Source organism: Curcuma longa, chromosome 8 (genome assembly GCF_044706935.1).
Source record: "Curcuma longa cultivar G26 ecotype Majalengka, Jawa Barat chromosome 8, ITB_CL_G26_1.1, whole genome shotgun sequence".
NCBI classification, from domain to species: domain Eukaryota; kingdom Viridiplantae; phylum Streptophyta; class Magnoliopsida; order Zingiberales; family Zingiberaceae; genus Curcuma; species Curcuma longa.
In genome coordinates, this window is record NC_133868.1 from 9,840,011 (window position 1) to 9,862,708 (window position 22,698).

Below are 22,698 nucleotides of genomic sequence, written 5' to 3' on the forward strand. Positions count from 1 at the left end.
CGTCTAGAGTTTGTTCTATGTTTATCTCTATTTAAATCACGATATAAAAACATTCATCTCCATGTGTATTCCTTTCTCTGGAACTGTGAATGTAATTACATGCATAAATGGTCTGTTATGTTTTCATCTTCTATGAACAAAGTTTTCTTTTTTTAATTTAATGAAACGATATATTTATCATTATGAATTTGGCATTTTTAGTATTATTAATTTTACGTATCCAACTTGTATCGTATTCTTGTTATATCTCTCCCTTATTTCCATGTTTAAAATTTTGCTCTATTCATTTTTAATTTACACTGTCAAATTTAAATCCAAGAGTATGGATACATTAGTCAATTTTTGATAAGACGAAATTGATGAATGGATTTAAAGAATTTTAAATTATTTAAAATCAAAATTAATATATTTTTAAAAATTTCTTTAATGTATCTGTATGCTATCCCAGATCTAAAAGCATAAATCGAGAGTAATAAATTTTTAAATTTGCAAAGGCTTGACAAGTTCATTATAAAGCTTAGGACATTGATATTTACTAATTAACACTATTAATAAGTTTTTAGGACTCTTTTAATTTAAAAAATATCAACTTTTGAATTTTTGAATGGTGTAAGTTCATCAATCAATTTTGTCTGAAATTGATTAATAAATTTAAATAATTTTGAATTATTTCAAATCAAAATCAATATATCCTTACAAACCTGCTTAATGCTTTCATGCCCTTGAATCTAAATTCATTAGCGTAAATTATTAATGTATTTATATCCTCACATATCTGAATTAGACAATATAAATTGAGAATATTTTGAACTGATTGAGAAAATTTTGAATATGAAAAGGAGAGCATAATAGAAATATGATATGTGTTTTTTGAATTATAAAAATTAGATACTGAAATTTCCTGGTGCAGTTCAATAAAATGCCGTTACAAATTTTAGTATCGAACGTATATCCTTCTAAAGCTACGAATCTTTCATAAATGTCATTAGTTTATGCTAAATTATATTATTGAAAATGTGGATTTATGTTATTGTTTTTAAATAAAACGATGGTATATTGAAAAATGTCCGTCATTATGAGTCATTTAATGTCATCTTTTCTTTTATCAGAACAACAGTTTGTAGCTTATTTGATGTAGAAAAACAGGTCTTAATGCAATGTTAGAAGAGCTTGGGAAACACTTGCAATACAGCTTGGCATTCCGCTCAACATTGCGGCTACTAAAATCTCTTTAAGGAATTACTCAGAAGAGATGCTGCCTTCATGGCCTAGGCGAATATATACATACACACAATTCTCTGTTCACGATCTACAAAGCATACAGTGAAGCAAACAAAACAGTGCAAAATTGACAGTAGAATATGCATCTCTGCATGATAAAGAGCCTCGTTCCACAAATGCGAGAGCTCGTCCAATGATGTTCTCTTAAAAAGGCCAATTTTCAACTCAGTTTTCATCCAAGGTCAGATTCACTATTTTGTTTAACTTCACACTTTGCTGAGCCAACTTTTGGTAGGTGTACCAACGTCCCTAGTACTTCTGGTTGGTAGTTTGCCGGCTTTAGCCAATGACTATCCACAGCCTCTATGATGCTGTTCACAGTCGAATTTCTCAGGATGACTAACTAATCCAAGTTCATTGAAGGGATCAAATCATTGCAAACAATCGTCTTCAGGTGGCTCACAGGAATATGCTGATTTTGCTTTATCATTCTCAAATACTTCGAGGACCAGACCTCGAATCCGATTCCTCAATCCAGAAGCTTCCTCAGGTTTGAACCACTTGCTACCAAACTGTTTGACAGGATAAAAGAGTTAGAGCAGTAATATAGCAGCAGCTACAACACACACGCTTGGAGATGTGTCGTGTACCATAGAGTGGAGATATTTCCTTCTAAATCTTTCAGGTGCATCTTCAATAAACTTCTCGATGAAGTAGAGCACAAAAAGGCCACAGTCATATTCATTCTTCTGCTGGGGAACCTGGTACCAGGGAACAGATAAAATGTTTACCCATGAGAATTGGTGCGATCATAATATTATTTCTGCATAACTCAATTTGAGTGAACAGTTGGTCTGACCTACTCACACTATATGAGAGGACAACAGGTAATATCTATTTGTCACAAAATTACAGAAAATGATTCATGTCATCCAGCATGAGGGAGGGTGTTGTGAATAAGGCATATGTGTTACTAGTACAATGTTGAATCGTATACATATGTAACAATGGGACTAAAGACTAAAGAGGTTATTTTCAATATCACATGGCTGCAAGAAACACCAGATACATATTCCCATAAGTGTATGGCACTCGATGAACTACAAGGAAAAACTTAATCAATCATGGAGAAATACAGCAAAGTTTCTAAAAGATTCTTTACTGTAAACTAAAGGGATAAAATGTTTCAGCTCTTCTAGGCCAAGGATTACCGTGATCATTTTGCTGTCAACTCTACGTGAAAAGTTTTTCCATATCTTATCTGAAAAAGGAAGGTCTTGGGGAGGAGAGTTTTGGATCATGTGACTCCATTCCTCTTTCAAATATCTGCAGCAAAATCTGAATATTAGATTTGTTGTGGATATATAAGTACTATTTGTATATCAGGGAAAATTCATCTTTTCTTTTATGTACGTTAGTTACTTTAGGAAAAGTATAACAATCAAAGATGCAGTCAAACGTGCAGATGAACAACAGATGTAAACTAATTTTCTGATGCATCTCTATTTTCAAACAGGAGACTTAGCATAATATCATTCTGAAATTCTTCCATATAGTCCATATAGTTTCGGTACAACCAATAATAATAATAATGAAATAGGACTAGTTGATATGATAACATTTGCAACAACATAATATGAGTGCTTGCAAGTTGACAGGTTAATTTTTTAGTGTGCCACATCAACGTTCATAAATGTTGGCATTTAAATTATGCACAAATAATTTCAATAACCCTTGCTTGAAATTGATTGGAGGAAAAAGTCAAGATCTATTGGTAAGGTTGCATAGACTGGTTGTTGCAACCAGCTTGAATATAGGATCATTAAGGAATTATCTTCCATTAAAAACTAAGTTGAACCATCATATGAATGCCAACTTGAATATAGAAAATGATTTATTGACCTTTGAAAGGATGATGCACACAACTTGTGCTTCATGGGCTAAATTTTCATTCCTACCTTGGTGTATTTGCATATTTTATTTCCCTTTGAAAAAAAAATTAAGAAGGGAAAAATTAATAGGGAAAAAAACCTGTTTAAAAATAAAAATTTCAACTTCTAAAATTAAAAATAAAAGATCGCAGTTGCTACTACCACCTCGCGGCACCCTTCACAGCCTCGTGGTACCCTAGCAGTGCACGTGGTGTCGATAAGGTACCAATGTTGATCGGTGGACAGAATGGTAAATTCCGCCCATGCCAATGAACACGGCACAAAATTTAAATCGTTGCCTCAAAGGTTATGAGGATATAACAAGACAAATAAACATATGGAGTACATTAGTTGTAGACAAACGATTTGACTGCAACTCACAGGTGGATGACTTCAAATATTGTATGGCTATTGTGAATTCCCAGTGAATCCAAATGAAGGACAAGTGGACCTGATTCATCTTCTTTTGCAGGTATACAGATAATCACCAAGCTCCAGTGCATACTGATTACAGGAAAAAAGGATTATCATTTGTTTAAAATACTTGGCACATTCCATGAACTTGCAGGAATTATTATATCACTACAAAAAGACATTGACCAATCAAAGAGACTATTTCTAGGCCATAAAGTAGCTATCTGTGCAACTGCAACCAAGAGTCAAAAAATCCAATTCTACTAAAAGCTATTGAGAGACTTTTGAGCAAATAGGTAAAACTAGCATGACACGTCTTGTTTTCAAGGTATATAAGAATCACTGCTCTCTCCAACATACTAACCACAGAAAGCAGATATCAGATTTATCGTTCCCTCAAATAACTTTGTACACTTCAATTAACCTAAAGAAGCAGAATATCAGTAAAATAATGTGGAATGCCATTCAACAAAAATTCTTGGGAGGCTAAAGCTACAATCAAAAAACTAGATAACATTTACATAGCACATTCTTCACCATTTTATTTCAAAGAAACTTGGAAGAGATTCCCATAAAATGATTCAGTCATATGGTGAATCTGGATAAGCAGATGCATCAGAGACTAGCAAAAAAGAGTTTTGTAGTCTCTCAACTACATGCAGAGAACGATATGGAAAACATTTCAAATTCATGTTAATACTTAATATCTTTAAGGCTTTAACTAAGATCATCAATCTCATTTAATCATTGTCAGAATGGGAAAATATTGAAACACATGAAAGAAAAAAGACAACTAGATCCATTCACATTATTGGTAGCAAAAGTGCAGAAGTACTCACTCTCGGTGAACAGGAATGAAGATGTAAGACTTTTGAAATATGTTAACACCTTTCCACCATCTCCTCAGTTTCTCAAAGCTTTCCTTGCTAGCCTACCAAGTAAAGTATTCTAGTTATCTTTTTGACAAAAGTGAATGAGAAATGGGTATATAAGATCAATCCATCATATGTAGAGTAAAACAGGTGAAAAACGTATTGGTTTCAAATTTATCTAATATGCAGACAATGCTATGCATCTAGTCATTCCTGAGCAACAATGTTGTGTTTGCATGGGTGGAAAGAGAAGAAAATAGAATACCAGAAATCTCATTAAAGGATAGGCTTAAATACCAGAAATATATCACAATAAAAGCAGTCTCTGGTTTTGGTGGCGTGCAACTGTGTCAATAAGGTGCAGCACAAATATAATGAAAATATGCAGCCCAGCGATCTATACCAACCAATGAAGCTAAACATAATGCAGAACGGATAGTTTTACATTTCCAATACAGACACACAAGTACAGATTTGAATACTCATCATTCGACAAGAAAATCAAAAGAAAAAAAAACAGCATAAATATTAGAGAAGAATAAATAATGTGTAAAAAAGGCCAACAAACCCACAACTTCCAGCCACACCCACTGGTAAGCATTAAAACAGCAGCCAAAGTAGATGGCTGAGGTAAAGAGAGAAATGTCAAGAAATATAGTCTGAACATTTTAGCAATATATGACATACAAGTATTCAAGATAGGTAAAATCACTCATTGTCATTTTTCAAACATAAAAATTAGCCTACTGACTGGCATTGCAATGTGATTAAAAAGACATTCATCCTGCTTAAAAGTAACTTCCAAATCAAAGGATTTTTACTTAAAAATGTACACTGAAAAGGAATACTTCTATCTGTATTAAATGTTAGCAATATTAACCAAAGAATATAAATCAATAACCATGACATGTTAAAGAAATGCCACCTTGGGCGCAATAGCTTCCTCGAGTTTCTTGTAAAAGTATGTATTGAAAAAATGATAGTATCCTTTTGGTCTATCAACCAAGGATAGGGACATCTGCAGATACCTGAAGCACAAAGAACTAGTCATATATACAAATATGAAGGTGAATCACACATAGGTATGTATCAAAAATTTAGCAGTCATTTTCCCACTAAAATGATGGAAGATATGCAGAGCAAACCAGACTTTCATGTATTTCTTGCCTGATATTAAGTTTGAAGAAATATGACTATGAATTTGAACCTAATCTCACATTAAAAGTTTCAAATACTAACCCCTTCGAAATTATATGTACAGTCAGAATTCTAAATTATTTATTCAGGCCGATATTTGAGAAAAATGAATAGGTCATATCATTGAGCTACAAAGCAAAGTAAACAAAGTTGACAACAAACAAAGTTAAGGTAATACTGTCTTTCATTTGCAGCACAATCAGTTTGACATCTTTGTGGTTTAAGGCTTTTAAAGAGAATGGAGAGAGGTTGACAAACATTACATTTTAGATCCCATATTTTATGGTATTCAGATTTTTGCATTTTAAGTTATTTTTGAAAATTTTCATATTACGAATTAAGTTGAACTGAACCACTATTTTGAGTTTTACAGGTCAAATTGAAGTTGGTTTAGGCTCAGGTGGAAGTTGATTTAGGTTTAGGTGGAGTCTATCGACTAAACTTGGTTATTAAAGTCATGTTGGCTCAAACCAGGGACTCCTTTTGGCCAATTTTAAGATGAACCAAGTTTATATTTGAGACTGCCTAGTTCAGCTATGTTTGGTTGGGTTAGTGAAGTTTTCGGAAATTAAGATTATCTATACCTACTCCCTCTCTCTCCACATGTTTTTTCCCTCTTATATTGAACCTTCTCTCTTCCTCTTTGTGTGTCGCTGCCACCCGGTCGCTCCTTCACTATGCGTACATGTTTACAATTCCAACCCAAGTTATCACTGTTGATGTCACCATGAGCGCACATCACCGACCTGAACCAAGCCATAGTTGCCAGCAAATCTCTCTCTATTGCTCAATCTTTCACGATCTATCTCTTGCTCTACCACTACTTGAGACCAAGGGCAAAAGCTAACACTGTCGCTGACCTCTTCCACCCCCTCTCATAAGAATGAACACTGTTGGTACTTGCATTCTAGCATTGTACCTGACATCACATGCTCTAGAGTCATTGTTTCACATGTGTGCAAACCCAAATGCCACCACCCAATGTTGTGCGCACTCAACATTGATGATCAGCCCTATCTTGCATGGACAACTGCAGCCCCTAGGCTTTTGGGCAAAGTTGTTGACACTACCCACCTTGCATTTAAAGCATTGTCGCAGCCAAGCCTTGCCTCACGTACCCCTAATCACAGCTTTGTTGCAACCCAGTACCATTGTTTTCCTCCTCTATTCGCACTCACGTCACATTCCTTCTCCTTCGTTCACATTGTTTTCCTCCTTGTCATTGTCTTTGTAGACTACTTACTCTACCTCAATCCTATAGGACCTAACTTTCAATGCTTGGGGAGAAATTCTGTTCCCGTTGCCTTTGCATTGCCTTTGCCCATTGAATCTGTTCAAAGCAAAAGCCTCGCTCTCTTTCTTTTGCAACTGAGTTGTGAATGGAAGGAGTATAAATTGTTACACAGAGAAGTTAAATTGCTTAGCAATTTACGACTATCCGATCGACTATCCGACGCCTACTTATTGTTTCATGTTATATAAAGAGAAGATGCGGATCAAAATGAATTTATTGTAAAATGTATTTTTCTCCTGTTCAACTGCCAGAATGGAATTCTTTCCAGTGAGCCGTGTGAGTCCTCTTCGTCTTGCGAAGAGTCTAATGTGTCTTCTTACTCAACTGTCAATATCATCGTTAAATGATCTATTGCCAAATAGGACCACTACCACACCTCCTTCTCTCTATTTGTTGTCCTAAAAATAGCAATAATGCCAAAGGTTGTTGCATGTGATAGTGTCAAGCGTGCAACATGCGTAATGACAAGACAATTTTTTCTCTCTCCCTCACGAACCCCTTATCGGCGTGGTTGTTGTAACCAAGTGGTGTCGAAAATTATCCAAAATCAGTTGATCAGGTTGTTTTGCCAGAACCTGCTGAGTTTCCCATTGTAGTGAGATTTACTATACATGACTACCTCTCTTAGTAGGCTTCAGCAAAACAGCAACCAACTGATGTTAAACAATTTTCGACAACACTTGTTTACAATAACCACACAGTGAGAGGGGGGCATGAGGGAGACAGAAATAGTGTCTTGTGATCTCGTGTGTCGCACACTCACAAGACAATGAAGACTGTCACATGCAGCAACCTTTGACGTTGTTGCTAGGTCTACAACAGAAGGCAGTGTGGGAATGATCCCATTCAGTCATACATCATTTGACAATGATGTTATCGCTTATTGGTTAAGTAGAGAAGCATCGGAAGTTAGATTCTACCGGATTGAGGTAGAGTGAGTAATTTATAGAGGCGATGACAAGGAGGAAAATAATGCACATTCAAACGAAGGAGAAGGAAAGCAACGTGAGTGCAGATATAGAAGGAAAGAGACAAAGTCTGTAACAGTGGTAACGATCACAGAAATGATAATCAGGGAGAGATGAAACAAAGAGAAAGGGATTAGGCAAATAAGGCTTTCCATGGTCTTACAGGTGAGGGAAAAATGGGTATTTTACAAAAAAAAAAATCATCAAATTAGCCAGTTTTATAGATTGGTTCTTAATTTAAAAGAACATTTTAAATAATATAACAAAAATGGTCATTCTTCATTCTTTGAAATAGACAATTCCATCTTGAATTATCAATCTAAAAGTTAAGATGGAATCATATAAGGAATTAACTGTTTCCATTGTATTCATCTTACCAAATACACCCTAGAGATACCAAATGTTAGATAGCTTAAACAAAACTCAGGCATACAGAAAATCCTTATATAAGTTGATTTTATAAGAAAAATTTCTGTAAATCTAATAGTACTTACCGAATGTAAAAATTCATTATGGAAGATGTCAAGTATGATTTAGGCTCTAGACACGCTATATCTGTGTAAGAAAGCTCTACCGATTCAGGATCATCCCTGTTTCAAGTAGACACTTTAGTTGTGAGGCACTGGAGAAGATATTAAGGCACGTAGTTTGTCTGTACAACTAATTGAGAAGACTGACCTTGAAGGGTAATAAACACTCACCGCCCTCCTAGAAAAAATGAAAATGCTCATTAGCAAGGCAGTTTGGCAAAGTAGCAGCTAACCAATACAGAGGAAAGCAGTTGAATTGTATCACCAATTATCAGAGTTATCTTCTGCTGGCTGTACAGGATGAGTTTCTTCTTCATCCAATAGAACAACTTCGCTAACCTGCTTCCATTATGAGAAATGAAGAACTTAAGGTATATAATTATATTTGAAATTTCAATAACTGAAAAAATTAAGAGAGAACCTCCAATGCACATTTCTTTAGTCCCAGTGTAGTATATCTTGTAACAACAAATAAGTCACATAGAAAAGGCTATGAACTTAAGCCAATCAACATTTGTCATGTATAATACTATCTTTAGGCTATAGACTTGTCTTATTTGTATCTAACTATCAGTTAAGCATTGGTTTTAGGTAATTAATCCCACATTTCTCTTCCAACAGCTGCAACAATTCTCCTTTTTGCTCTAGCAATCTAGCCCTCTTCTTATTTTGTCTGATATAAAGTTTTTTCACTCAACAACTTAACCTGAACTAGTCAGTTTTTTTTTTTTTTTGGGGGGGAGGGGGGGGGGGGGGGGGAGGGGGGGATGGGATTCCAAGTTGGTCTCTTTTATTCTGTGGTTGTAGATTTGTCAAACTCACAGCAAGAACAACCTTCACATAAACCAGGAATGTGAAGCTTTCGTCAAGAAGGTAAGCAAAGCTTGAACTTGAAGATACTATGATTTGCATAAAGAATAGGATACATATAAACAAGCATACCAACCTTTTGTAATCTCATTGCCACTGAATTCCTACCCTTAATGCTTGGAGCACTCATCCTCCTTCTAGAATGAATTACACAAAATTAAAATATTAAAAAAACAGTTATGAAGATTCACTAGTCAATGATTTATGAAATAAATGATTAAGCATGTCATTTAGTAAACTTTATGCCACATCAAGCCTGAAGTCACCTTTCATCATTCAAGCTTTTTACACAATATGAAACAAGCATAGAACAGAAGATACCAGCATATCAAAGTAATTGTAACAGACTTGATTAGATTGGAAAGCAACTTATTAGATGCTAGTAGACTGATCAATTTATAGATTCACTAAAGAACCCTAAGGCAGTTCTTAGATAATGAAGAATAACTGAAGCTACCACCTATGTGTAAGCATGGAGCCTAACATGCCAGAAACCATGAGGGTGATGCATCAGGATTGCTATTTCTGGTTCAATCCATAAGAAAACAAATTTGAGATAATTTTTAGAATATATTTGTCAAAAATAATAGATGACCCCAAATAGTTGGGATAATCACAGCTTCATGATGATGGTTAGTTGTTTAAATATATAGCAAAGGATGATCAAATATGGCCCAACATGTGAGCCGATCCATACCCATTCCATTTTATTTTTCTTATTTTTAACAAACCTATTATGCTATACAATTTTAATACAAGAACATAAAAAATTTATAAATAAATTTCCATATGTGAATCATTTCAATTTACAATTTCATTAAATCTTATTTAATTTACTCTAATTAATATAATATATTCTCTATATTTGTGACACACATCTCCTAAAATGGATCAACAAATACACATGCTTTCTATTTAGATGTATAGTGTTTATGCATCAATACATTACCATACTTTTATGTTTTCAATAAAAAAAATTATGTTTTGGCATTTCCACCCAAATTGATTCACAAAAAACTTGTCTCGTATTTAAACCAATACAAAGGGGTTGTTGAATGATTCAATTAATTTAAGATTATTAAATTATGATATTTATTTGATGATTTAAATTTTTTTAGCTAAGTACCTTGAAAGAATCTGAATTTATTAAATTTATTGGGGAAAAAACTAATATATATTCATAATTAAAACATAAATGCATTTGTCATAAAAACTAAATGATATCTTATATACTAAAAATTAAATAAGTATTATTGTATATTTCCATTATTACTTGACAAAAATTCATTATAAACAATTAAAAACATAACAAGTCAAGTCCAGTGTTTCGAGTGATATGTGGTATGCCGAGGCATATGCAATCGATAAATATTTCTTGCAAAACAAATGATTAAGTTAACACTTACAAATCGCAAACTACCAAATAAAGCAGCTGAGGAAGTTAAGTCAATTTGGTTGAGAATATGTGGTTGCTATGGGCACCCCTTCAAAATCTGCCTATGTGGTCGCTTATGCGGCTCAAAGTTGAGACAAGAATTTTTAAAACCATAGCCAAGGGAATGTCTAATATGTTTGCTTCAAAGAGATTAGCCACAAACCTACTTTTCTTTGTACTTGAGGATGTATGTTATGTTTGCTTCAAAGAGATAAGTCAAATGGTTTCTCTTTATGCATCAAGTACATTAAAGATAGCAATAGCACAACCACTCTATCACACAGTGAAATGTGGATGTACCTATCATTAGTTCAAAAAGCATAATTCAAATGTGAGAAAAAAAGTAAGAAACAGTCTAATTGTGTGTCATATTCTTGTCTCAAGGTTTAAAATTTCAAGTCTGCTTGGAGTTTCAATCTCTAACTAGAACGATATAGTTTCAATATTGTCATGTCGTTACGGTTTTGGTAATTTTTTTAAAAATATGTGTATATTAATTAAAAATATTTTTATTACATGCTCACTATTGACTTTATATTTCTATGCCTAAAGGACAACCAACAACTCATCTCAATGACGATCAATAAAGATACAGAAAAATAGAAACTAATAATTATGACAAGGGAGTCTAAAGATAGATTTTATGAAGGTATTAACTGTTGGGATCGGCATTAACAAGGAAAAACTTGATGAATATATTTTCAGGACAGAAATTTTAAATAACAAAATTCACAAAAAATAATAATTTAAACTCGAAGAAAAAGCCGCAAGATACCGTTTGTAATTGAAATAATTCTCTTTCAGATGACTAGAAGAACACGGATCCTCATGGTCAGCACTCAAGGAGCTCAACTTAACAAATCTGCCAACATGTTTGAAAGGTGTTTGTTTGGAAGAATGTTTAGTTTTCTGTGAAGTGATTACAAAGTGATGCCCTTTCCCATTCTTCTGTAGTGCATTCTTGCTAGAACCAATGCCCTTGCCTTGATTGATAACTTTCAACTCCTCATCAAATGCAGCATCTGCCTGATAGAATATTGAAATGCCTATGCCAGCAATGTTACAAAATCATAGTATTGAAAAGGTCAGACATTTACCTTCCCTTCTAACTTCTCTAGAAACTTCAAGGCAAACTTTGATTGTATAGGATTTTCATTGTGATCTTTAACTGTCCCAGAGAAGCAAAGAATGATTAGCAATTTTTAAACGCAAAACAATTAACAATTATTTTTCATTTCTCAACAAATTCTAGATAATATCAAACATATTTTTACATTGAAGTGCTGGACTTTAAGATGTTCTGGAATAGTGATTCACACAATTAGGTTATTTCCTTCCTTTCTGGAAACAAGTTTCTTTTACTTTGGTATTCTAAAATTACATCTTCTTTCTTTTTACAAAACTATAAACCTTAAAGAACAGCAGGCAATCAAATTAAGGAATATATATTTTTCATTTCTTAATAGGCAAGCTATTGATATTGCTTTGGAAAAGTAGCTCCATATATGCACTTAATTGGCAGGAAAATCAATATTAAGAGCCACAAATTTAACTACAATAGAATTTTACTGTTCCCCTATATCTAGCTACGGACCTTGGTTTGTATGTCTTCTTAAACTCTTCCCTAACTACTACAGATATACTAACAATTAGGACCCTTCTATTTTATTGGCCATCTGCTATTGATAGTATGTGTTCTTAAACCCTTCCATTTTATGTCATTCCTTAGGTTACTATTTAGGAACTTCTATTTTATTGATATGATCATTATGAATATATTTATTAGCTTGAGCCTCTGAGGACTATGGGATCTAGGTATCCCAAAATTAGATTGAATATTCTAAGTGTGAACAAAATTTATTTGGGAAATAAAAGAAACTTCCAACTCTTTTCCATTTTTAAAGGAGTTATCCTCAGAACACACCATCAAATATGGGAAAATGAATTTAGGTCAGATGTAGAGTTTAGACCATTTTCTTGATGAAACCCCTCAGACTGCTCAAACATCACATTTTTCTGTTGGTTAGTCTGTTTATTAGGTGTTAGCCTTAAACTTAATAGATATACAATAGCTTTTATCTTATGCACAAAAGGTTTAGCATTAAGGTTAGTGGAAGTCTTTCTAAATACATGCTCAAAGAAATCTATTCATAGAATAGAGATTCAGTTGATTAAACTTCCATGGTATTATCAATAGTGGGTTTGGTCAAGTCAGATTATCTTTAGGATAGTATCATATTTTTTATCTCTCATTCTTAACGGTCAAGATTAAACATCAATATGATCATTATGATAAAGATACTTTAACAATGGTCATTAGCAAATTTGTATTAAAATAACAATAAAAAAGATAATTGCTAACAATTATAGACCAAAATATAGGAATCCAAGTACATCATTATCACCATAACAATGATAATTTTGGCAATTGCAAGGACCTAGGCGCATCACCATGATTCCCTTTAAGCCAGGATTAGGACATACTAAAAGTGTCTTAGCCATGAAATTAACTATGAGTGCATAACTTTAGACAACGTATCCCATTTGGTTTCAAACTCTGATTTGAACAGGAGGAATACATCATGCTAATGTGCCTTGGACGATTCACATATCGAGGTTTGCGCTAATAAGCACATTGAACCATCCATGTGGTTGAGAGCCTTCACAACTCAGGCACAAGGATGTAATTATCAAATGGACGCTCTATCACTAAGCTAATAGCCTGCCATATGGGCCTCCCACTAGGAGGCCTACTATGCCAAAATATAGAAAAACCCATCCCTCTTGATCTTCCTCTTCTTACTCTCAAGATGGCATCTAGGTCCAGCACAATGAGATGAGAGGGAAGAGGGAACTTAGCTTCTTTATATGAAATAACCCCCATAAATTATTAAGTTTCGATGCAAAGAGTCATCCCACACACTGATATGACATGATATCTAAGCCAACTTAATCAATCCATATGGGTTGAGAGTGTGCTCAACTTCATCTAGCCCCATGTTTTAGATACAAATCAAAATCATTTATTTAATGTTAGCCCATGTACAGAAAACTTCTAACATGACAGGCATAAAAAATATGGGAGTTAATGTAGTAAACACGACAGCATAATTCAAAGGAAGTATTGCATAAGGCAACTGTTTCTGCGTATGCAGGAAGATTACGAACTGTACCTGGAGATTCTATATTTTTTGACCAAGTGATTGTACTGCATCCTCCAGCATCCTGGAACATAACAAACCAGTAAGCTGACAATAACTTGACTTCATCAACTACCATAGTGGCAATTAGTACAATAATTAAACTCAGAACGATATACAAAAGAAGATTAATTGACATGGTTTCAAACTCATGCACTTTCTCAGTTTAACATCTTTCGCCGAAAATCTTTATTGATTTTATCCCATGCATACCAATTTACATGTCTTTTTTGTTGTTTGAACACCAGAATAAAGAAAGCATGTTCCATAATGGTGATATTTTTCTCACTTTAATCATTTTGATTCCAAATGCAAATTCAACTTACTGACAATAACTTGACTTCATCAACTACCATAGTGGCAATTAGTACAATAATTAAACTCAGAGCGATATACAAAAGAAGATTAATTGACATGGTTCCAAACTCATGCACTTTCTCAGTTTAACATCTTTCATCAAAAATCAGGAATGATTTTATCCCATGCATACCAATTTACAGTGTCTTTTTGTTGTTTGAACACCAGAATAAAGAAAGCATGTTCCATAATGGTGATATTCTCTCACTTTAATCATTTTGATTCCAAATGCAAATTCAAACTTACCTCCTGCTATTGCTACATATTCCCATTTATCTCTTCCCATTTCCTCGTTATTGACCCTCTTATCACCTCCCTATCTCCATTTAGGTTTTGCGATTAACAGTTCCTTCTTTAGAACTACGTCCAGGGCAAACCCCCTTTTTAGGGACTCCGACTGTCGCCTCGCATTGGTAGGATCTCATTCTATCCTACTCCCACTTCTCATTAATAGTCACAACAAAATCCTGCTAAATCATTTGCTCCCTCTGTCTACGCAAACATCGATCGAGTGGTTGTCATCCTACCTTGAGGTCACGCACACGATTCCTTCGATCGCGTTCCGCCTCCATCTGGCACAGCCATGCCTTCAACTTGGCGCCACCGTCACTCAGCCGCTGTCCGACCTCCGACGCAAGATGCTTCTTCATCCGCCGGATCGATTCCACCAACGCGTGATCAGGGAAACTCACGACATCCGAACCTTCCACCGGCGCCACGGGGACCACTTCGACCTCCAGAGACGGGCCGTCGTCCCGCGTCTCAGGAATCGCCTCCCAATCGATCTTTATCGGCTGCTTCGCCATCTCCGACCTGGTGGCGGCTTGCCGTTCTACGTCTCAGTGCGAGGCCTCGAAGATGTCCTGAGTCCTCAAACGCATTGAAGGAAGTTTTCACAAATGACCTGATCAATATTTCTTCACACAAATAAAAAGGACTGGTAATAATTATATTTGTTTTTCCTTTATTAATCATTTATAAGTATTTTTAGCATTGAGATAATATTAAAAAATTCATTTTAATTCTTTTAACAAAATATATCAAATTTTAAAAAATGATAATCCCAGTTTCCCACCGGCCACCAGGATAGTGCCCAGCATCCTTTGATTGTGATCCCCATTTAAAAGAAAATTCAATTTGGATGACAATCTGAATGTTCTACCGTGACACCATGGCCCCAAGGACAAAAATATATCAAATGTAAGATTAAGTAGGTAGGATGAGATGAAAGTTAATTCTTCCTAACATCTTTTATTATCAATAAAATATACTATATTTTACATGTGTATTATTTTTGTCAATTAACAAAGAGAAACAAAATTAAAAGATTAAATCCTAATAAAAATGTTAGGGCAAAAATCAAATGAGTATCCAATATCATTTATAAAATCATCAAATGGATATTTTATTTTCAATTAAAATAAAATGGATACCCTTTGATCAATGATTTTATCTCAAAATACCTCTTGACCCAACATTGTTGTGACAATTATCGGAAGTGGTACAACACATAGAAACTATCTAATAGCTGCTATAAAGTTTATGATTTATATCGTTGAGAAGTTATCTAGTAACTGCTACAATACGTAAAAGTTATCAAATAGTTATTATAACGTATAGAAGTTACATAGTAAGCGTTTTTAAAATGAATTTAAAATTTACAACGTATAAAAGCTATTCAGTAATTATTATAATGCGTAGAGGTTATTAAATAGATAATACAACGTATAGAAACTACTAAGTAGCTGTTACAACATAATTAGAGTGAATTTATGATTTAAGGTAAATCCTAAATTTTAAATTATAAACTCATCCTAAATGAGTTGTAATAGTTACTGGATAGTTTCTATATGTTGTAATAGATACTTGATATATTCTACATATTATAACAATTATTCATAGTTTCTACATTATGTAAATTTTAAATTTTAAATGTAATAGTTACTAAATAGTTTTTATATATTGTACCAATAGCTGCTACGATAATGTTGAGTCAACAGGTATTTTCAAAATAAAATCAGTGATAGGATGTTCAATTTGATTAAAAGAAAAAAGAAAAAGACACATCTTTTATTTTTTATCCAAAATTTTAAGTGTTACACCTAAGTTTCTTTTTTATTCCCTACGGCCGTTTTATCTAAACCTCATATTACATGCCCCTTAAACCTGGTTGAGCCATTAAGTCACCTGACTCAAAATAACAACTTAAACTCGGCATTCATCTAAACATGAAACCACTGGCTCAATAGAATCGACTCGTCTACCCAAACCCACTTGTCACGTGTCATTATAATTAATGCCCATTCTAAAAAATCATTAACATTGTTAATCTATACTATTATTTGATATTTTCCTCAAATTCTCGCACACAAAGAGTTTAAGATGCAAAGCACCTTGAGATTGTAAATAGTCTTAATTATCAAAGTTTAGTATAAAATATAGAAGTCTTAAGTAAAACTATTAAATAAATCTATACTTTAAATTGTAAAAAGCTATTTGTTACATTCCTTGAGGGCTTAAAGTTATTCTACAATTTTATTTTAATTCTTTGAGTTTTGAAGTTCATCTAAAAGTTTACATCAAAATTAAATCTTCCGTGTTCATTGAACTCTCTATAGTCATTTTATACTCTTATTTTGACTATTTGATCTAAATAAAAATAAAATAAAAGCTGCACCCAAATGAATATAAATTTAAAAATTAGTCAAATTTTATTACAATTCTTTATCATATTTCTTGAAGTCTCTAAAGTCATTTTAAACTCTCATTTTTGTTGTTTCGATTATAAAAGGCATAAATCCTGATTAAAATTTTAAAATAATTTATATTTTAGATTTATTTAATAGTTTCTAACAACTGTGAACAAACTTAGTAATAGATGAACTGCAAGCTGTTGAAAATTAAAAAACGCAAAAGATCAAATGCTCGTTCTTTGATGTTTACTTTAAATAGGAACGAGTTATTGCCCATGATAAATATGTGGCTGCTGTGGATAAGTAAAATCCAAAGGTTGTTCTTTGGAATCTTGCCATTTATCTACGGCGACGCCTGCCAAAGCTTGACTGATGCTCGAATTTTCATCTCCTTCCTTTTTTTTCTTCTTCTTTTCTGGTTTATGTCAGTTGTTTCCAGATTTTGGGCCTGCGATTTGCGGCGGAATCTTGCGGAAAAGGTCGCACCTTGTAAGAATGTGAGTTCTTTTTAGCTGCCTAATTTTTGGGCTGGGTGTGAAATTGCTGAGATTTTGCGAGAGGACTCTGAATTGATCGAGGGGGGAAGACTGTTCTCGCCCCAGTCGGCACGCCTCCCCTGAGGAAATTATGGCAAAAGTTTGACCTTGGCGCGTTGAACGCGAAGTCTGAATCTTGGCGAATCGTAAACCGCTGGGAAGCGGAAATCTAGGGTTTTGGTAGTTTCCTAGAAAGGGTTGGAATTTCAGTTTTCGTGGTGAATTGGAGGATTTCTTGCGATTCAACATTGCTGATTTGTTTGTGATCCTATGAATCTTTCGAGTTCCTTTCGGCGTAGGAAAAAGAAGAGGGAGTTGTTGAGTTGTCTAATTTGATAGTTAATGGAAATCTTGAGCTTGTTCTCGTAGTTGCAAGAAGATAAAGAAGGAAGTGAGAAATTGCAGCAAAAGATGTCTTCTTCTTCTTCGGCAACTCCTCCGACTTCCACGGTGTCTCCGCCCTCACCTTCTCCTCGACTACCATCTTCCCCGCCGCCGCTGCCGTCGCCTCCACCAACTGACGCCCCTTCACCTCCTTCAGGTACCGTCCCCTCGCAGCCGGTGCCATCTCGCTCTCCGCCACCTGCCGCTTCCAGGTCGCCACCTTCCACTGTCCCTCCACTTCCTTCCGTACCTTCAGCACCGACAACTCCTAATGCCCTTCCACCTTCTCCATCCTCACCTCCTATAGCGTCACAGCCTTCAAAGCCACCTAGGAGTTCGCCGTCACCACTACCAACACCGGCATCCTCAAGCCCTCCTTCGGTACTACCTGGCCTTGCTCCGCCGCCAAGTTCTCCTCCTAATAATTCTTCTGCAACTCCTAATCTACCTGGTCTTTCTCCTCCACCCCTAGTTACTCCGGGCACTGCAATTGATCCTGATAGATCGAGTTCCAACAGATCAAGCAATTCAAGTTCAGATGCGCCAGAGGGAGGTGGAAAAAGCTCTGTATTTGGTGGCAGCTCTACCATTGGACCTATTGTAGCTATCGGAGTTGTAGCAGTTCTTATTGCATTTAGTTTGGTGGGACTTGCAGTTTTCATTATCAGGAAGCGCAGAAAAGCTGTTGCTGATCACGATGCAAGGGTTGTCATGCCTTCTTCATTTAGATCTTCAATGTCAGGTGATGCATAAACATAGTTATAATTTCTGGTGGTTTTTTTGGGACTTGTGAGTGAGATGAATACTCATTTATAAACTCCTATAATTGCTTGCAGTGTTTTCTGAAAAAAGATTTTCAGATTCATGACACATTGCCTTTATAAGTAACTAGATGACAAAATGTTTTGTGACTTCATTCTGAACATTTCCATGACATATTGATTTCGCCTATCAGAATCATCCCTTTCGAGGTCCCCAACAGCCCCTCTCGTGCAACACCAGAAGTCTGAAACCACTTCAAGAACCAATTCATTATCTGAAACACCAAGGGGTGGTACAACACTGTCATTTTCATATGAAGAATTATATAGAATCACCAATGGTTTCTCACCTCAAAATATATTGGGAGAGGGTGGATTTGGTTCTGTTTACAAAGGGTGCTTACCTGATGGAAGAGAAGTGGCCGTGAAGCGATTAAAAATTGAAAGTGGGCAAGGTGACCGTGAGTTCAAAGCTGAAGTGGAGATCATCAGCCGTGTGCACCATCGCCATTTGGTTTCTCTCGTAGGGTATTGCATATCATACAATCAAAGGCTGCTTGTTTATGATTTTGTGCCCAATGGAACACTTGAATCTCATCTTCATGGTATGCTTATTATTTATTTATTGAAGTACTCTACCATTTTTTTTTTATTAAAAACTGATGAATCCTTTCCATTTATATCTGCATTTTCAGGGAAGAACGCAAGACCTGTAATGGATTGGGCAACCAGGGTGAAGGTTGCTGCTGGTGCAGCTCGTGGCATTGCATACCTGCATGAGGATTGTAATATTATAAGGATACGCATCAGCAATATATATACATAGTTATTTGGTTATCTGGTTGTATGTTTTTTTATATATTGCATTGGAATTGTAACCAGGTAATCCGAAAATAATTCACAGAGATATAAAGTCTTCCAACATTCTATTGGACAATAACTTTGAAGCTCAGGTTAACCTCATCATAATGATTTTTATTTAGAATATTGATGTTCATTCTCACTAGTATTGCTTCTTGCTTCTTTGCTAATTCTTTATTATGAAGCAGGTTTCTGATTTTGGGCTTGCAAGGTTAGTGTTGGAACTGGATGCTTGTACACATGTTACTACCCGTGTGATGGGGACATTTGGGTAGGTGAACCATGTTATAGTTGCAATATTGAATTTAATCAAAATGATTAGGGGATCAGTTGGAATCATGTGGCTCTTCTTCCATCCTAAATATAAACACAAACTGATGTTACTTGTACTTTTAGGTACTTGGCACCAGAGTATGCGTCCAGTGGCAAATTGACTGAAAAATCTGATGTTTTCTCTTTTGGCGTTGTACTTTTGGAACTTATTACTGGACAAAAGCCAGTTGACAATGCAAGGCCATCGGGTGACGAGAGCCTCGTTGAGTGGGTAAGTTCAAATTTATAAGCTTCATTTTTATCATGATAAATCTTTTGTGCTAAAATTGTTCTCTCACTGGAGCTTGAAATGAAGACCCAGGCTACAGTAGTAAATACAAGTCCACAGTTCTTGCACATTCAATGTATCATGTAAAACATCCATAGGGCTAACTGTGCACAAATATTTGCCAATGTTGAGTCTGCACGAGTGCCATGTTTCACCACAATCTTGCCTTTTCAGTTCATATTGGAACAGTTTGTTGTTGGTTTGAGTGCCTCCTCACTACTAGTTGGAAATATTATTTGGTTCACAAACATTTCATACTCAAGTCTCTAAGCTTTAGGTTAAGCATTTTCTCTGGTTGCTAATTTTGATGTAGATTTGATTTGGCAAAGAGTGGTCACGTTCGATGCCAACACATCCTTACATTGACTGTGCTTAATCTAGACACTAGTACTCAGTATATGATTGAAATATTATATATTTCATTTTCTGAGACTGATATCTGTCAGGCGGAATCTTACTGATTGAAACTAAATGAGGAAATTCAAAAGTGACTGCCCTTAAATGAGAATTCAGTTGCTAAGCATAACTTCTAACTTATTGCGCTTATTACACAAGCTTGTAAGGGATCGTGAATCTCATCTTGAATTGGTAGTTGTACTATTTATCTGGCTTAACTGCTGATTCAATTCAGGCACGACCATTGCTTTCCCGAGCACTTAGAACCGGCGAGCTTGGAGAATTACCTGACCCTAAACTCCAGGAGAACTTCGATAAAAGAGAAATGTTCCGTATGATCGAAGCAGCCGCTGCATGTACGCGTCATTCAGCGTCGATGAGGCCTCAAATGGGGAAGGTAACATTGAAACACCAACTGTGTGACTGATATGTGAGTCCAATGGTGCAGCTGCAGTTTCTTGTTATTGTGAAATAATATTTCGTCGTACAGGTGGGCCGGTTTCTTGACAGTCTCGCAGACATTGATCTTACCTGTGGAATAACACCAGGAGAAAGCGAAGCCTTCAATGTAGCTAATTCAGCGGACGTCAGAATATTTCAGCAGTTGGCATATGGTAACCCTGGTTCTAGCTCTGACTACAGCCATTCCTATTGGAGTCATCAAACTGATGTATAAAGAAAGATGGCTCGATCGTGTGGCATTTGCACTGTTCTATTTTTTGTGTATATTATTGTTTTTGCTGAATCTGTCGATTATTGTTTTTGCATGTAGGAGGTAGTTTTTTGTTTCAGCTTCCTACCAAAATAATAAAGATGACTAGCTTTCCTCTTTTTTTGTGAATAATAAGAGTTATCTCGTTTTCTATATTTATTTGATAGAGGAAATATGAGAATGGACAGTATAGTTAAAGGTAGAAAAATGTGAAACAGTGGATCGACCTTCACTTGCAGCAGAAGAAACTTCACATAGTTAATGGCTTTCTCGAGCATGGTGACCAAATCAACCTTTGCTCCATTGGGCACGAGATCTTGCAGAATTCTCAGGCGTTCACTGATCCTTTCTCTCCGGCTCTGCAACACCAAAACTGAAGTACTGGTCGACTTCACACTGAAATAGTCATCAAATTAAAGAGGAGAACTACAACTGGTTCGATGCTACCTTTGCTGCAATGCTCTGAGAGTGCTTGGATGGACTCTGCTTGTCCGTCATGGTGAATTATAATTTTTCGATTTGCGATTTGCTTTTTCACAGATCGCTGATTATATGAAATCGTTAGGATGGCTGATTCTATTATTTTTTTTTTTTACAGAAAAGACATGCATGATTCTTATAAGAGACCTGCATGATTCTCATTGGATATTGGGCTTCATTTTGTAATTATACGTTATATTTTTATTTAGATTATTCCTGAAAGAGATTTAGCTGTTTAATACGCAAGAGAACTAATCACTGCTCACCAGTTTAGTTAGAACGTCAGAACGAAGATATAATATTCTAAGCACGTAGCAGTTTTCAAGGACAATTCTAAACTAGTAAAAATTTTCTATTATATACAGGATTTAATATCAGATTTTTTGGCCAACTTCAATGCTCCAGATCCCTGCAGACAAATCAAATTTTTGCAGCATTAAATGAAAGTCAAAAGCAGAAAAATTAAGAAACTACAATAAATCATCTTGTCGAAAAAGAAATTAAAAAATTGCAACAAAATCCAATTATTTTAGTCAAACATCGCGGATGATTAAATCATCGATTAACAAACAAAATAATCTGACATGTACGACCTTAAAAAGAATCTCACCGAAGAAGAAAAAGTAAACTTGAAATACACTTCAACATAACAATAGGTTAGACTGGTATTAGGAAGTTTCGACAAGTCACTCCGATACTCAAATTAGGATCTCATAGAAAAAAAAATTTTAAAAAGGAAAATGAAGAAAGAAGAGCTCACAAAGAAGAAGAAGAGAGCCCCTGAAAAAACCTTTTTTAATATTTATATAATCATCGGGATAGCATCTCCACGCCGATTAGAATAACATCATTATGGAGTGGATGAGGAGACTAGATCTGACGTTGATTGCTTTTATTTCTTTTTGTCATTATGTATAAAAAAAATATCTAAAGGAACCAAATCTGACAATCTCATAACTGCTCTTTTATTCTTATATTGTGGCAT

General features: G+C 35.1%; 2 protein-coding genes across 5 annotated transcripts; one reads left to right on the forward strand and one right to left on the reverse strand.

The window, feature by feature from the left end:
- Positions 1 to 1,165: 1,165 nt before the first annotated feature.
- Positions 1,166 to 15,111, reverse strand: LOC141833493 (ubiquitin-like-specific protease 1D). Of its 4 annotated transcripts, none has more exons than XM_074720957.1 (14): positions 14,817 to 15,111; positions 13,906 to 13,957; positions 11,830 to 11,900; positions 11,508 to 11,758; positions 9,374 to 9,431; positions 8,693 to 8,766; positions 8,576 to 8,605; positions 8,392 to 8,487; positions 5,364 to 5,466; positions 4,406 to 4,497; positions 3,534 to 3,656; positions 2,433 to 2,547; positions 1,872 to 1,982; positions 1,166 to 1,793 (listed from the first exon to the last, which is right to left on the reverse strand). In XM_074720957.1, the coding sequence occupies exons 1-14, from the start codon at positions 15,093 to 15,095 to the stop codon at positions 1,653 to 1,655; spliced, it is 1,596 nt and encodes a 531-aa protein (XP_074577058.1). In that variant the 5' UTR covers positions 15,096 to 15,111; the 3' UTR covers positions 1,166 to 1,652. The 4 variants fall into 4 exon arrangements, with proteins under 4 accessions (XP_074577058.1, XP_074577057.1, XP_074577056.1 ...); XM_074720956.1 differs by having other exon boundaries at positions 8,693 to 8,769; XM_074720955.1 differs by having other exon boundaries at positions 9,374 to 9,434.
- Positions 15,112 to 17,363: 2,252 nt separating this feature from the next.
- Positions 17,364 to 21,318, forward strand: LOC141833253 (proline-rich receptor-like protein kinase PERK9). Its single transcript, XM_074720651.1, has 8 exons — positions 17,364 to 18,644; positions 18,858 to 19,268; positions 19,359 to 19,448; positions 19,546 to 19,616; positions 19,713 to 19,795; positions 19,921 to 20,068; positions 20,757 to 20,918; positions 21,012 to 21,318. The coding sequence occupies exons 1-8, from the start codon at positions 17,930 to 17,932 to the stop codon at positions 21,195 to 21,197; spliced, it is 1,866 nt and encodes a 621-aa protein (XP_074576752.1). The 5' UTR covers positions 17,364 to 17,929; the 3' UTR covers positions 21,198 to 21,318.
- Positions 21,319 to 22,698: the final 1,380 nt, after the last annotated feature.